At 43.0% G+C, this 16,852-nt stretch overlaps 1 protein-coding gene across 1 annotated transcript; it reads right to left on the bottom strand.

Moving 5' to 3' along the window:
* Positions 1–12,543: 12,543 nt before the first annotated feature.
* On the bottom strand, positions 12,544–13,467 carry LOC130358851 (olfactory receptor 1002-like). The gene has a single exon (XM_056562728.1). The coding sequence runs from the start codon at positions 13,465–13,467 to the stop codon at positions 12,544–12,546; it is 924 nt and encodes a 307-aa protein (XP_056418703.1).
* Between the last annotated feature and the right edge of the window lie 3,385 nt (positions 13,468–16,852).

The following is a 16,852-nucleotide window of genomic DNA, read 5'->3' as shown; positions in this document are numbered from 1 at the left end:
TGAATCCTAGAAATTCCACTTCCCTTGAAGGGGGTCAATATAGACTTTTTGAATTTGAAATTTATAATAAACCCTAGGTCTGTAAGTAACGAAAGTGTCCATTGCATATGAAGACGGATGAGGTGAAGAGATTGGGCCACAATTAGAATATCGTCTAGATATATGATTAGACGAACACCTCTACTTCTCAGTATAGAAACTACTGGTTTCATCAACTTGGTGAAGCACCAAGGAGCGGCTGCCAGGCCGAATGGAAGGCACGTAAATTGCCAAATTAGATTTTTCCATGAAAAATGGAGGTAAGGTTGGAAAGGGGGATGAATTGGGACAGTGAGATAGGCATCTTTGAGATCTATCTTGATAAGCCAATCTCCGTGAGGTAGAAGGTCTCTCAAGAGATGAATACCCTCCATTTTGAAATGGTGGTATCTGACGAAGGCATTGAGAGATTTGAGATTTATTACAGGTCTGTGACCGCCGTCTTTCTTTTGGACCAAAAATAGATTGCTGATGAAACTCTGTGGGGAATAATTTACTGGGATGATGGCATTCTTTGAATGAAAATCTCGAATCTCAGAATCTGATCTTGGTCTGAAAAAAATCATAGGATGAGGGAGATGAGTTTGTAAAGGAGGAGATATGAACTCTATTTGATATCCTTTTACCGTATTTAGGACCCAGGAGACGGAGGTTATTGTAGACCAAATTTGGAAAAAATGGGTTAGTCTGCCTCCTAGAGGTATGTGAGAAAAAGAAGCAAGAGTCAAACTTACCTGAAGTAGGTCTTGACTTTTGAAATCCTCTTGAACCTCTGGATCGCCATGGTCTTCCACAGTAGGGGAAGAAGGGTGAGGTGTAGGAACTTGAGGACTGAGATTTTCTGGTTTGAGAGGGGGGCCTCGAAACTGTTGACATTCCTGGTAGTTTCGGCTGGGAAAGCGGCCCTTACCTCTCCCAGCCTTGGGGAAAACCTTTGGTTGAAACACCTTTTTTAGTGAGGCCTGGGCCTTATCAAGGCTAGAAAACAATCCCACATATTTATTGAGTTCCTTAATGAAGGAATCTCCAAATAACAATCCCTCATTAGAGGGGGTAGGCTAAGTTTAAGTTTAGAGGGGGTAGGCTAAGTTTAAGTAAAATAGAACATCTCTGTTCTGAAGAGTGAGCCGAATTGGCATTACCAAAAAAGCAGAATGCCCTTTGGATCCAGCCGTGAAGGACATGCAGGTCAATTGGATTTTTGGAGGCAAGAGCCTCTTCAGAAAGGTCCATAATCTTTGTTAAAGGACCCAAAATGTCAATAAATTTATCTTGGCAGGACTTCAGTGAGCGGTCCAGGCCTTTTTTATTGTTCTTCCCCAATTTTGATAAAAACTTTATAAGAGTAAGGTCAATATCAGGGGTCGCTGTGGTAATGTCAGGTAGTGAGGGTCTAGGGCATTCAGCCCTGAGCCTATTCCTGGCTTTTTTGTCCATTGGTTTATTAAAACAGGATTGGACATATTTGGCCACATTGGGATGTAGTACCCAATCACCTGAACATGGGTGGAAAATTTGGTGCGGATTAAAATAAGGAGTGCCGGAACTGTTCAAAACTACCTCTTCAGAGGTGTCATGTAATGATAAAACATCTGCATTATCAGAGTCCGATACGTCCTCATAGAGAGAATGGTGATCCTCAGCAGAGGGATCGGAATCAGAGAATGTCAACCTGACCCTTAATAAATACCTTTTTTGGTTTAGATGATGTAGGGTTGTCATGGAAAAGATGCCTCTTTCTGGATGCTTTACCAGATTTAAAACCTCTGCCCAAATGAGAGGAAGATTCCTCAGCAGACCAGAATAGGTCAGAAGGGGTGGAAGGACCCTGGCGGGTAGGAATTGCCTGGGAGACAGCTAATGTAACTGTTTTGGAAATGGATTCATGGAGAGAGGAAATAGCACCTTTAATGGCTGAATGAACAGTTTTATTAACTGACTCAGAAATAATATTTTGTACAGGAGCTTCATCAATAAATGTATATTCCCTAACCTCAGAAGGGGGAGCAATATTCTCCTCAGAAGTTATGTTTAATTTATATGGCAGTATAAATATAACTGAGGTAAAAAAGAACAAACTTCGTATTTAAAAATACACTATGCTGGTAAAGAATATAAAGTTTGTATATAATAGGTTAATATTGTAATAAAGACACTAGTAATGGGGATAAATGCAGAGAGAGCGTTGATGAAGTGATACCCAGTGATGAAGGACGTCTGTGAGGAGAATATAGAGGAGGAGAAGCAACTGAGCACCACTTGCGCTGTAATTCTCGCCATAAATGAGAAGACGCAGAGAAGAAAGCGCAATGCGCCTGCGCGCGAATCAAATATGGCCGACAGGAAAAAAAATAAGTGAGCCACAGAGGAGAAGAGGATGCGGAGCGTAATGGTAGGTCCCGGTGACCCCGTAGGCTGAAGAGAAGGGCGAAGGAGGTCAAGAGGGATGCGATTATAGATAAGTAAATGGAGCACATAGAGTTTGGAATATAGAAATATATAGTAACTAGTAGAAATATGAGATGTGGATATAATGGAATCACAGGTGACTCAAGAGAAATGCAGATGGAACATATAAGGATTTAAAATACAATATGACCATAAGAAAAAGGAGGGGGAAAACAATTTTAATGGGGAAACCAACGTGAAAATAATAAGAAATAAGACAATGGGGTTTACAAGATCAATATATAGCAATACTCATAAGAGAATTAAATAATGCATTAAAAAGTAAACAATATGTATGTAAATAAAATATATATAAATAAAATATATATAAAGAATATAAATATATATATATATATATATGTATATACAAAGAAAGAGGATTGCAGCAGCACACATTGGTCAAAAAAATTGAGGCTCTTAGCGCACTTTTTGATCAAAACGTGTCCCCCATCCACCACGGCGAGGTGGCCTCATTTAGGATGGGAACCTAGCACAAATTCTGAGCCTAACACTCAACTATCCACTCACCTCTGCTGGGCATATAGCCTCTGACTGGGTGACATGCTGGATCCATTTAAAACTCCACCTGTGAGAAAGGGGGAGGGGTGCACAGCTAAAGAGGGTGCCATTTCCCCCTGAATTGTAAATACAAGAAAAAAGAAAGATAGCCAGCACAACAGCCTAATACACGGGTGCACACTGCCATGGCATCAGAGTATACAAAAAAAGAGGATTGCAGCAGCACACATTGGTCAAAAAAATTAAGGCTCTTAACGCACTTTTTGATCAAAACGTGTCCCCCATCCACCACGGGGAGGTGGCCTCATTTAGGATGGGAACCTAGCACAAATTCTGAGCCTAACACTCAATATACACATATACATATAGGCAGATTTAATATAAATGCAGCAGAGAAAAATGTGTAGTACTTATCTTAGCTGTGACCAGCAAGAAAGAGGATTGACAAATGGATTTAACGGGTATGTCCTACTATGATTGGATGACACTGGACTATTGTATGTTTGGTTACGCTAAAAGTTTTCTTCACTTTTCTGTATTTTTAACCCTTGCTGCTGTGAGCTAAAGAAAGAATAGCATCATTTGAGCCTATGTCTTTCAATAAAATCAGATAGTAGAGATAAATCTCACCTGATTATCTGATCTTAGTTTTCTTTTCTTTGTGAAAAGTGTGCCCCTGGGTGTCTCTTTACGCTCGCACATATTCCTTCTTAATATCCGACTCTCTTTACCCCCTTTCTTTGAATTGCGTGAAGAGATCCTTTGCTTGTTCTTTAAAGAAGGTCTCAGTTGAACAAATCCAACAGATAAGGAGAAATTGGCCTGTGGGGATGTTAGAAATTAGCGGTTGAGGATGGGAAGAGCAGGCATGTAACAAAGTGTTAGTAGAGGTTTTCTTCCGATACACATTAGATGTATCTGGATCCACATCAAATAGGACATCTAAAAATTCAATTTTGGAGCGGCCGCTCTTATATGTCAACCTAATGTTGAGGTCATTAGTATTTAAAATCCCCATGAATCTCATGAGTTCATCCTCGGTTACATGCCACAAAGATAGAATATCATCTATGTAGCGGCCCTACTGTAAAACGTTTTCAATCAAAGGCACTGATTCTGTCATAAAGATCTTTTCTCTCCCACAACCCCAGGAAAAGGTTAGCATACAAGGGCGCACATGCTACCCCCATCGCTGTTCCCTGGAGTTGTAGGAACAGAGTGTCCTTAAATAGAATTATGCATCAAGGCAAATTGTAACAGTTGTAGAATTAATTCACTCATATCTGGGTGCAGATCCGACATAGATAGAAAAAATTGTGTGGCGGCCAGTCCATCAGGATGCCTGATTGATGTATATAATGCTTCAACATCACATGTTACCAGTAGTGTTTCTTCATCCAGTTGAACATAACTTATCCTTTTAGGATGTCTGAAGTGTATTTTACATGTGAAGGTAATGATTCCAATATGGGCTTTAGGAAGAAATCAATAAATCTACAAATTGGTTCAGACAGAGAGTTATTGCCAGATACAATGGGGTTATCAGGTTGCTTATGAATTTTTGGTAACAATGTTGCAATAGATGGACATTCTGGTAAAAGACTCTCCAGTTGTTCTCTAGTAATCAATCCCTTAACACGTGCTTGTACCAAAATCCTGGTTAGTTCCTGTTTAATTCTCAACAAAGGATTAGACATCACCCTTCTATAACACATAACGTCATGTAGCTGTCTATGTGCCTCTTTTTCATACATGGATCTGGGCCAGAGGACAACATTGCCATCCTTGTCGGAGGGTTTTAGGACAAGGTCGACCATCCCACCAAGGATGATCAGGGATGCACCTTCTAGATAGGTATCAGAGCTGAGGACCCCACCCAGACGACACAGGTGAGCTCCAAGCATCTCCAGCCCATCTAGAGTCCTTTAACTCTTCGTGTTCAGCCAGAGCCAGATGTTACAGATACATGTTATGTGGCATTAAAAGGTTAATACGTTGGATGCACACTATGTTAATTGTACTGCTATGTCACACCAAGGTAGATATAATGCATGTAATAAAACCAAAAAGATATACATTAAGTGGCTTTAAAAGGCTAATACATGTTGAATGCACATGCTTTTAATTGAGCTTCTATGTCACAACCAGGTAGATATAATGCATGTTTGATAAAACCAAAAAGATACACGTTGGGTGGCTTTATAATGCAAAAAAGTTCTGGATGCACATGCTATTAATTGTGCTGCTATGTGAAAACCAGATAGATATTATGTGTGTTTGATAAAATAAAAAAGATACATGTTAAGTGACTTTACAAGGCAAATACATGTTGGATGCATATGCTATTAATTGTGCTGCTATGTCACAACCAGGTAGATATAATGCATGTTTGAGAAAATCAAGAAGATATATGTTAAGTGGCTTTACAAGGCTAATATGTGTTAAATGCACACGCCATTTATTACACTGTTATGTTACAACCCGTAAGTATACTGTGTGTGTGGTGGTTAATTCCAGAAAATGTAAGTAAAGGCGCTATGCTGTATTTTTGGTACTTTCAATATGTATTGCTCTCATGCAGGTCAGCCACAGCTCTCCTTAGTTTAGTAGTTGTTCAGTTTTTTTGTATAAGCCTTCAAAAAGGCTTTCTGGTATTTGTAGTACAAGAGAAGGGTTCTGTAGCAATGGACAGGATGACACCTTAAGATCAGCTAACAGATCAAGACTGTTAATGATCACTTTGCTGTGGATTTTTGTATAGCCCCTATAGGATTTGCGCTAAGCCTGCTGTGGAGCTTATTGATAGGATAAGGCTTTCGGGATTCTGCAGGATTCAGGCTCCTGTTCACACACTGTCTGTTTGTCTGTATCTTCGTCTGCCTGTTTCTCTCTGTGTGTCTCTCTTTTTTTTTTTTTTTGTCTGACTCTCTCTTTTTTTGTCTGTGTCTCTCTCTGTCTATCTCTCTCTGTGACTGCACCCACCATAACCAGGTAAAATCATACGAGAATAAGTATTTACCTACCTTTATTACTTAAGGTGCCCTGATTACAGTTTCTTGAGATGCCCTTCCATTCCTTAGAAATGTGAGTTTCTAGTTTGTCTGACATTTCGTGCAATCAGTCAGATGAGTGTGAACTTCATCTTAATAATGGGAGTGAATATCAGGTTATGAGCAGGATTATACAGTCAGGGGGTGTATATTAGGTGTATGTATATGCCCCTCAATGTACAACATTCACACCCCTGACTGTATAACCCTGTCATTCACCTAATATTTACATTTTTAAAATTAAGTTCACAACTAATTCCCTAAATTATCAAAGTATAACCCCTTATTTCTTAGGAATAGAAGGGTGTATTAAAGAGGTACTCTGGTGGAAAACAAGTGTTTTAAAATGAAACAGGGCCAGAAAATTAAACAGATTTGTAAATAACTTTTTTTAAATCTTAATCCTTCCAGTACTTATCAGCTGCTGTAAGCTATAAAGGAAGTTGTGTAGTTTCCAGTCTGACCACAATGCTCAGCAGCCGCGGACCCGCCGGTAATGGCAGATATCAGCAATCACGCTGATGTCTGTCATTAACCCCTCAGATGCCGTGATCAATACAGATCACGGCATCTGCTGCAGTGTGACACTTAAAATGGTTGATCTGATCGCCCGCGGCACTGCCGCTGGGATCGGATCAGCCAAGATAGTGGACGGAGGTCCCCTCACCTGCCTCCGTCCATCTCCCAGGGTCCTTCTGCACTGATTTGCCTCCCAGCAGACCAGAGCAGAAGATTGCCCATAATAATGATCAGTGCTATGCCCTATGCATGGCACTTAACAGTATTAGTAATTTAATGATTGCTATAAATAGTCCCCTATGGGGACCAAAAAAGTTTTAAATTAATGTAAAAAAAAAGTTTAAAAAAAATAAAAATAAAAAAAGTGAAAAAGCCCCTCCCCCAATAAAGTTTTAAATCACCCCTTTTCCCCATTTTAATACAAAAAAAGCTTAAAAAACGATGAATAATAAACATATTTGGTATCACCACGTGCATAAATGTCCGAAGTATAAAAATATAATGTTAATCATGGTGCAAAAAATTAGCCTTCACACATCCATGAATACGGAAAAATAAGAAAGTTAGAGGTGGTCAAAATAGGGTAATTTTAAACAAACTGATTTTGTAAAAAAAAGTTTGAGATTTTTTAAAAGCCGTAAAATATTAGAAATGTATGTTACCATGGAAATAATTTTAATCATATTGACCCAGAGAATAAAGAAAACATGTAGGGGGAGATTTATCAAAATTGCCCATAGCAACCAATCAGATCGCTACTTTCATTTTTCAGAGGCCTTGTTAAAAATAAAAAGGCAATCTGGTTACTATGGGCAACTGGGCACAGGTTTTGATAAATCTCCCCGGTAATGTTTACCGTAAAGTGTACAGCGTGAAAACGAACCCCCCCAAAATTGCTAAATTGTGATTTTCGTTTAAATTTCCTTACACAAAAAATAATGTTTGGGGTTTGTCATAACAAAGTGTTAGGATTCGGCAGGCTGGATGTGGATCCTCTGTGTCAGCGAGGGATTGGCGTGGACCGTACCGGTGGACCGGTTCTAGGTTGCTACTGGTATTCACCAGAGCCCGCCACAAAGGTCGTATCCACCGGCAACGGCTCAACCTCGCTGACTGCTGAGAAGGCGTAGAACAGAAGGACTAGACAGAGGCGAGGTCAGACGTAGCAGAAGGTCAGGGCAGGCGGCAAGGTTCGTAGTCAATGGTGATAGCAAGAGGTCTGGAACACTGGTATGGCAAACACATTAAACGCTTTCTCTAGGCACAAGGGCAACAAGATCCGGCAAAGCAGGGAAGGGGAAGTGAGGTTATATGGACGTGGAGCAGGTGGAAGCTAATTAGACTGATTGGGCCAGGCACCAATCATTGGTGCACTGGCCCTTTAAATCTTAGAGAGCTGGCGCTCGCGCGCCCAAAGGAGCGGAGCCGCGCACGCCAGGACGTGACAGCCGGGGACCGGGACAGGTGAGTAGCTTGGGATGTGATTCGCTAGCGGTCGCGTCCCGCTATGCGAATCGCATCCCCGCCGGCAGTGTCAGTGCAGCGCTCCCGGTCAGCGGGTCTGACCGGGGCGCTGCAGAGAGGGGAATGCCGCGAGCGTAACAGTACCCCCCCCTTAGGTCTCCCCCTCTTTTTGTCCGCTTGTCGCTTCACATGGGACGAGGCCATTGGGAGCGATTCTTGATTTTCTTTCTGGAAGACAGAGATGTCCTGGGTAAACTCATCAACGGCAGGCAGTCCAGAAGAAATGGGGAGGGGGGGCAGAGGGTGAGGCTTGCCACGGGGCAGAGTGTTACCAGGAAGAGGGCTATGAGGAGGCAAAATCTTTTTTGCAAAAAACATCGGCATAGTCCTGATAGGCCTTGGGAGACCTGGTATAGGAGGAGACACTGAGGTTTGACTGACAGGACTGGGAGCAGACGTGAGGCATTTTTTGTGGCAAGAAGCACCCCACCTCTTGATCTCCCCGGTGGTCCAGTCAAGGGTAGGAGAATGGCGTTGGAGCCATGGCAGACCGAGGAGGACTTCAGAGGTGCAGTTGGGCAGAACAAAAAATTCAATTTTTTCGTGATGCAGTCCAATGCTCATAAGCAGGGGTTCTGTGCGGTAACGCACAGTGCAGTCCAATTTTACTCCGTTGACCGAGGAAATGTAGAGCAGCTTGACGAGACAGGTCACAGGGATGTTGAACCTATTAACAAAAGAGGCCAAAATAAAATTTCCCGCAGAACCAGAGTCCAAGAAGGCCACAGCTGAGAAGGACGAGTTGGCAGAAGGAGAAATCCACACGGGCACAGTGAGACGTGGAGAAGCAGACTTCCTACCAAGAGACGCCACTCCCACGTGAGCTGGGTGCGTGCGTGCGTTTCCCAGACGGGGAGGACGAAAAGGGCAGTCCACTAGGAAATGTTCGGTACTAGCGCAGTACAGACATAAATTTTTATCTCTGCGGCGAGTCCTCTCTTCATGGGTCAGGCGAGACTGATCCACTTGCATAGCCTCCTCGGCGGGAGGCACAGGGGTAGATTGCAAAGGATACTGGGAGAGAGGTGCCCAGAGATCAAGGTCCTTTTCCTGGTGGAGCTCCTGGTGTCTTTCAGAAAAACGCATGTCAATGCGGGTGGCCAAATGGATAAGTTCATGCAGGTTGGCAGGAATTTCTCGTGCGGCCAGCACATCCTTGATGTTACTGGATAGGCCTTTTTTAAAGGTCGCGCAGAGGGCCTCGTTGTTCCAAGATAATTCAGAGCCGAGGGTACGAAATTGGATGGCGTATTCGCCTACAGAAGAATTTCCTGGGACCAGGTTCAGCAAGGCTGTTTCGGCAGAAGAGGCTCGGGCTGGTTCCTCGAAGACACTACGAACCTCAGCGAAGAAGGACTGAACAGTGGCAGTGACAGGATCGTTGCGGTCCCAGAGCAGTGTGGACCATGACAAGGCCTTCCCAGACAGGAGACTAACCACGAAAGCCACCTTTGACCGTTCTGTGGGAAATTGGTCCGACAACATCTCCAAATGTAGGGAACATTGAGACAGGAAACCACGGCAGAGTTTAGAGTCCCCATCATATTTGTCCGGCAGGGACAAGCGGAGGTTAGGAGCGGCCACTCGCTGCGGAGGAGGTGCTGGAGCTGGCGGAGGAGATGGTTGCTGCTGTAACTGAGGCAGAAGTTGCTGTAGCATGGCGGTCAACTGCGACAGCTGCTGTCCTTGTTGGGCGAACTGTTGTCCTAGTTGCGCTGTTGAGACTGCTGGGCAACCACCGTGGTAAGGTCAGCGACAACTGGCAGCGGGACCTTAGCGGGATCCATGGCCGGATCTACTGTTAGGATTCGGCAGGCTGGATGTGGATCCTCTGTGTCAGCGAGGGATTGGCGTGGACCGTACCGGTGGACCGGTTCTAGGTTGCTACTGGTATTCACCAGAGCCTGCCGCAAAGCGGGATGGACTTGCTGCGGCGGTAGCAACCAGGTCGTATCCACCGGCAACGGCTCAACCTCGCTGACTGCTGATAAGGCGTAGGACAGAAGGACTAGACAGAGGCGAGGTCAGACGTAGCAGAAGGTCAGGGCAGGCGGCAAGGTTCGTAGTCAATGGTGATAGCAAGAGGTCTGGAACACTGGTATGGCAAACACATTAAACGCTTTCTCTAGGCACAAGGGCAACAAGATCCGGCAAAGCAGGGAAGGGGAAGTGAGGTTATATGGACGTGGAGCAGGTGGAAGCTAATTAGACTGATTGGGCCAGGCACCAATCATTGGTGCACTGGCCCTTTATATCTTAGAGAACTGGCGCGCGCGCGCCCTAAGGAGCGGAGCTGCGCGCGCCAGGACGTGACAGCCGGGGACAGGTGAGTAGCTTGGGATGCGATTCGCGGGTCTGACCGGGGTGCTGCAGAGAGGGGAACGCCACGAGCGCTCTGGGGAGGAGCAGGGACCCGGAGCGCTCGGCGTAACACAAAGTACAACTGGTCACGCAAAAAACAAGCCCTCATATGGGTCTGTGAATGGAAATATAAAAGAGAGTTATGGATTTTTGAAGGCGAGGAGGAAAAAAAGAAAAGGCAAAAATAAAATTGGCTGTGTCCTTAAGGCCAAAATGGGCTGCGTCCTTAAGGGGTTAAGATAAACCAAAAATGGGAATAGAAAACAATGAGAAAAGTGCTTATCAAGCATTTTTCCATAATAAAAAAAAACGTCAGTACATTTTTAGCTCCTAGTATCACCTTAAATGCGGAAATGTCAGAAATATTACTATATACTGTTATCATCCCATATGGTGAATGGCATAAATGTAAAAAAAAAAAAATGCCAAAATCGAATTGCTGATTTTTTGGTCTCATCACATCCCATAAAAAATGGAATAAAATGTGATCAAAAAGTCAAATGTGCAAGTGTGGTGCCGATAAAAACTACTGGAGATAAATACGTGGATAAGTTCCTCTCAAGAAGGCGCTGGTACCCGGGGATGGAGATGAACTTCTTTATTGGCAACGCGTTTCGATCCCGAACCGGGATCTTCGTCAGGTCTTCGTCAGATCTTCGTGATGCCTGACGAAGATCCCGGTTCGGGATCGAAACGCGTTGCCAATAAAGAAGTTTATCTCCATCCCTGGGTACCAGCGCCTTCTTGAGAGGAACTTATCCACGTATTTATCTCCATTGCTACTTACCGGACTGACGGACGTCACACCGGGTTGTTCCTCGTGGCAGCGGTTTCCCTTTATTTACTACACATAGACGCTACTTTAGGTGTTGTGCTCTGAGCGCAACACCTAGGGGTAAGAACCCATCTTTACGTTAACCCTTTTATCATTGTCAAACGGTCCTCATTAGGGGCGCACCTCTTGTTGTTTTTTCTCGTTTATATATTAGATAAAAACTACTGATCATACAGCCCTTTATACAGGAAAAAAAAAAAGTTATAGGGCCAGAATAGGGCAATATTAAAGAGTAGCCCCCACCATCCTTTTCTTATACACTCTGGTGTCCCTGTCTATTGCCCATCTATCCCTTACCCCCTCCCTGCCTTCATTTTTTTTTTACTATATTAAAAAGGCCTTTTTGTCTGCCTGGTAGTGTGCTCACTACCAGGCAGACTTCCCCAGCAGGCACAACATCACTGATGCCTACTGGGGCCAACACTTACGCCCTTAGTTCATCTATACAGGGTGCCTCCAGCTGTTTCACCACTACAACTCCCAGCTTGCCCTGACATCTATTGGCTGTCAGGGCATGCTGGGAGTTATAGTGAGGAAACAACTGGAGGCATCCTGACGCACATCCCGCTCCCCCGAACTCTGCCACGCACACCCGCACCATCCGTCCGCTCGCCCTCAAAAGAATAAAGTGGAGGCTGAAATGTTACCTTACATCGGGAGCCAGGAGCCGAGGCTGGCGTGCGAGGCCAGGGAGCCTGCGTGGATTCTCATAGTTCATAGCACTCACTCCCGCCTGTCTGATTGACAGGCAGGGAGAGAGCTCAGCCTGACAGAATTCGGACCGATGCCCGGCCGGGATCGGTCCGAATTCATCTGTGAAGTCACAGCAGGCTGCAGCCGGCCACTAGGAGGGAGACCCCTAGCGGCCGGATTTCAACATTAAAATAAAGTATTTTAATTACATAAAAATAATTAAAGTATATTAGAAATATGTTGTAGTACATCAGTACTACAACGTATTAAAAAAAAAAGTTCATGACAGTGCCCATTTAAGCATACTCATTTTGTTATAAAAGTTAGACTTTTTTTAAAAGCAGTACAATAATAGAAAAGCATGTAAACCTGGGTATCGTTTTAATCGTATTGACCGACAGAATAAAGACAACACATCCGTTTTATCTTAAAGTGCACTGCATAAAAAAGAAACCTTAAAAGTTCCAAAAGTGTGTTTGTTTTTTTAAATTCCTCACAAATAATAATTTTTGGGTTGTGCCGTACATTTAATGGTATTTATTATTTGTGTACTAGTTAACTTCTAATGCAAGATTTTATGGCCTCTTTGACTTCTTTGTTTCGTAAGCAATAGATTATGGGGTTCATCATAGGGATAATCATTGTGTAGAATACAGATACTATTTTGTCTTGTGTGACAGAATATTTAGAAGCTGGACGGAGGTACATGAAGAAAACTGTTCCATAAAATAAGGCGACACAAAGCAAATGAGAAGAACATGTAGAAAATGCTTTGTGCCTTCCTTCTGATGAGTGAATTGTCAATATAGTGAAAAATATATAAATATATGAGGCTAGTACGACAATTACTGAAAAAAGACCAAGACAAAGGACTACACCAAATATAATAGTCTTGCTCATGAATGTATCAGCACAAGAGAGCTCCATGAGCGGAGGAATGTCACAGTAGAAATGGTTAATGACATTAGGTCCACAAAATGGCAATATGAATGTGCATGATGTATGGATGCTCGCAGTACATAAACCACCAATATAAATAATAAGAGTTAGAATCACACATTTTCTTCCATTCATTATTAATACATACAGAAGAGGGTGACATATTGCAACATAGCGATCATAGGCCATAGTAGACAAAATGTAGCATTCAGTGCTGGCAAACACTGCAAAGAAATACAACTGAAGTACACAGCCAATAAATGAGATCAACTTCTTTTCCAGAAAAAAATCAAACAACATTTTAGGGGAAATTACTGTAGAATAACAAAGATCTGAGAAGGACAGATTGCTGAGAAAATAATACATTGGACTATGAAGGTCATTTATGATCAGGATTGTTACCATGATACTTGTATTGCTAATAAGACTTATAAGGTAAATCAGCAGAAACAAAAGAAATAGGATATGTTGTAAATGTAGGTCATTGGTAATTCCCGTCAATACAAACTCTCTTACAGATGACTTGTTAAGTGGAGTCATGATATGGATGGACTCTGCCACATCTGAGAAGGACATGGCTAGATGGATAGAATTAAAGGTGATATCACACAGGTTGGATTGACTAACAAACATGGTAAATCATAGTAAAACTGGAAAACAATGGTATGGTAGTGTATAACTTATGGAAAGTGCGATCAGTTACATTTTCCATTATGTCTTAGGTTGGTTTATACCCTAACAGTAGATCATTAGGGACTAAATCACAAGAGAATGGTTCGAAAAAGATCTCTATTTTGTTTATCACGTTTCAATTATAGTCTGCTATGGGGAATCATAAATGATTTGGTTAGTACTTTTGAGACCTGATTTAAGAAATGTATGTTCTTATTACCGAAAATACATGAGAAGAAAGAATAAGCATATTAATTTTATGGTTGTTTTTACAAGGAATGGCATCTGCTTCAAAACATAAATTCTCTCATGCATTACAATGTTTAATATGAGTACATTATGTAACATATGATGTTATTATAGCACCGAGAACAAACGGACTTTATCAGCTTTAAATGCATCTCCCTCCATTAGTCATAAATGTCACAAGATGCCAGAGCTGGAATTCGCCTATAGCTGTCACCTTATCTGGGTCCTAACTGTGAACATAGATCTAGAGAAATAAAATGATAACAGGTTGGATTGTGCCGGGGTAAGGATATTGTAGTGGATACTGGAAGTTATTTAATTTTTGTCTCTTTTGTATTAGTCTGGAAAAAAAAAATAAAGATAATAAGAGAGGTGATCATAGGGCAGTAGAGTACAGAGTATTATAAGCTAGAAGTGGAACATACACACTCCCCCATAGAGGCTGTCTTAACTGTAGCTCCCAGTACTCATATACTCCCAGGACTTACAGTAGGGCTGAACTGTATAATAGCAGACAGTCACAAGAAGCAAGTGTCAAGGCCGGCAGGTATAAACAAGAACAATAACAACTGATAATGCGATAATGATTCACAGGAACAAGAAAATAATCAGGAACAACTACAAAAACTGACTCTACATAGCTATCCTTAATCTTGTCACAAACTATCAACATTTGACATGACCACAACAGGGGCATTACCTCTGTAGCCCTCTAGAAGGAAATATTTAATAAAATTCATTAGAAATTATGTTTTTACATTCTAAGTTGATGTGAGCAGTATACAGAATGAATGTCTGCACAGTAAAATATTTAGACTTTTTTGCTTTTTTCTTCAGAATGTATAATATCAACACTAATTCTTGGATCCATATACTGTTGACTTAAATTAAAATAGTCTACACTTTTAAATGCCCTAAAAAGGCCCTAAATTGTAAACCTCACAGTTTTAATGTATTTCTGCACAATAGAGGTCTATGGGTCATTACTGTACATTACTAAAGATTGTCACCAAACAAAGCAACAAGTGTAATGAAAGTGCTGCTGAATAGTAACCCAAACTAACTACTCCAAAAATACCCCATACAACAGCATACATATAAAACAATGTAAATCTTTATTAAACACATATCTCATAAGAACATGATTAAAAACGTATAGGCACTGTAACGGAGCTGGATATGGATCCTCTAACCTGTGTGGCTGATGACACGGACCTTCTCGGGGAGCGGAGTCTAAGATGCCACTGGTCTTAAGCAGAGCCCGCCACAAGGCAGGATGGGCTTGCTGTGGCAAGCAACACCCAGGTCTCTACCCCCGACACGGCTCGACCACACAGGTAGCTGTGTCAAACATTGCAGAAGATCAAGGCAGGCGGCAAAGGTGCGAAGTCAAATAACGTAGCTGTAAAGTCTGGATACATCGGTAAGACAAACAAGCAATATGGAATGCTTAATCTCAGGCTAGGGGCACTGAAGATCCAGCAGGGAAGTGTGGGAGGTGCAGGGACTTTATAGAGTAGTGTCAGGTGTACAACTATTTATGGGCATACTGACCCTTTAAATTTCAGAGCTCCGGTGCACGTGCGCCCTAGGAGACGGGGACACACGCCGGAGCTGAGACACAGTGGAGGAGGCGGCAGCAGAGTGTGGTGAGTGACGGGCTGGGATTCGATGCGAATCCCAGCCCCGCCGGCAGCCGGGGACACAGGGACAATGCACTCGCGGAGCGCGAAGTGTGATAGTACCCCCCTTTGGTCTCCCCCTCCTTTTGCGGTTCAGAAATTTTTTGAGAAGGTCCTAGTCCAGGATATTGTCCTGCGGTTCCCAAGACCTCTCCTTTGGACCGAATCCTTCCCAATCCACAAGAAAGAAGCGTTTTGCTCTGACCAGCTTGGAGTCCAAAATTTCCTTAACAACAAAAATATCAGAGGTACCAGAGATGGGGGAAGGCAAGACATCCTTTTGAGAAAAAAGATTGTGGATGACAGGCTTCAAGAGGGAGACATGGAAGGAATTCTGGATCGGGTGAGAGGAGGGCAGATGGAGGGAATAAGCCACAGGATTAAGTCGTTTTTTTACTTTATAGGGACCCAAATAGCGTGGACCCAGTTTATAAGAGGGTACCTTAAAGTGGATATATTTGGAAGTTAACCACACTTTGTCCCCAGGAGAGAAATCGGGAGGAAAGCGTCTTTTCTTGTCCGCTTGTGACTTCATACGGGTCGTGGCATATAGAAGGGAGTGACGAGTCTTCTGCCAGATGGAAGCGAAATTCCGCACTAGTTTGTCAGCCATAGGAACTCCAGAAGAAGAAGAAGACAAGGGAACAGGAGGACGAGGATGATGCCCATAGACTACTGGTTGTAGGAAAACTATCGGCCCAGTCATCTTGGCGAGCAGAGACAAAATGGCAAAGATAGTCCCCCAGGACCTGGTTCAACCTTTCTACCTGACCATTGGATTTAGGGTGGTAAGCTGAGGATAAGTCAAATTGAACAGAGAGCTCTCCAGAATTTAGAAACAAACTGGACTCCCCAGTCGGAGATGATATGAGTAGGCAACCTATGAAGATGAAAGATATGACAAAGGAAAAGCTTTGCAAGCTGCAGTGCAGATGGTAAACCTGGCAAGGGCACAAAATATGCCATTTTGGAAAATCGGTCCATGACAACCCAGATGACTGTATTGCCGCCAGAAGAAGGAAGTTCAGTAATAAAATCCATTGCTATGTAAGTCCAGGGCAGCTCAGGAACTGGCAAAGGATGTAGTACACCAGCAGGCTTGGCACAAGGGGTCTTGTCCCGGGCACAGACCGAACAGGAACGAGCGAAGTCAATGACACCCTGTTATAAAGTTGGCCACCAATACTGTCGGGAGATGAGTTGCAAGGACTTACGAATACCGGCATGACCAGCCAACAAAGAAGAATGACCCCTTTTCAAGACTTGGACCCTTAGGCTGGGAGTTATGTAAGTCTTCCCAGGAGGCAGGTGCTGAAGGCTTG

This window comes from Hyla sarda, chromosome 2 (assembly GCF_029499605.1).
Source record: "Hyla sarda isolate aHylSar1 chromosome 2, aHylSar1.hap1, whole genome shotgun sequence".
NCBI lineage: Eukaryota > Metazoa > Chordata > Amphibia > Anura > Hylidae > Hyla > Hyla sarda.
Note: the sequence above shows the minus strand (reverse complement) of the source record. Positions and strands in the feature narration are given on the sequence as shown.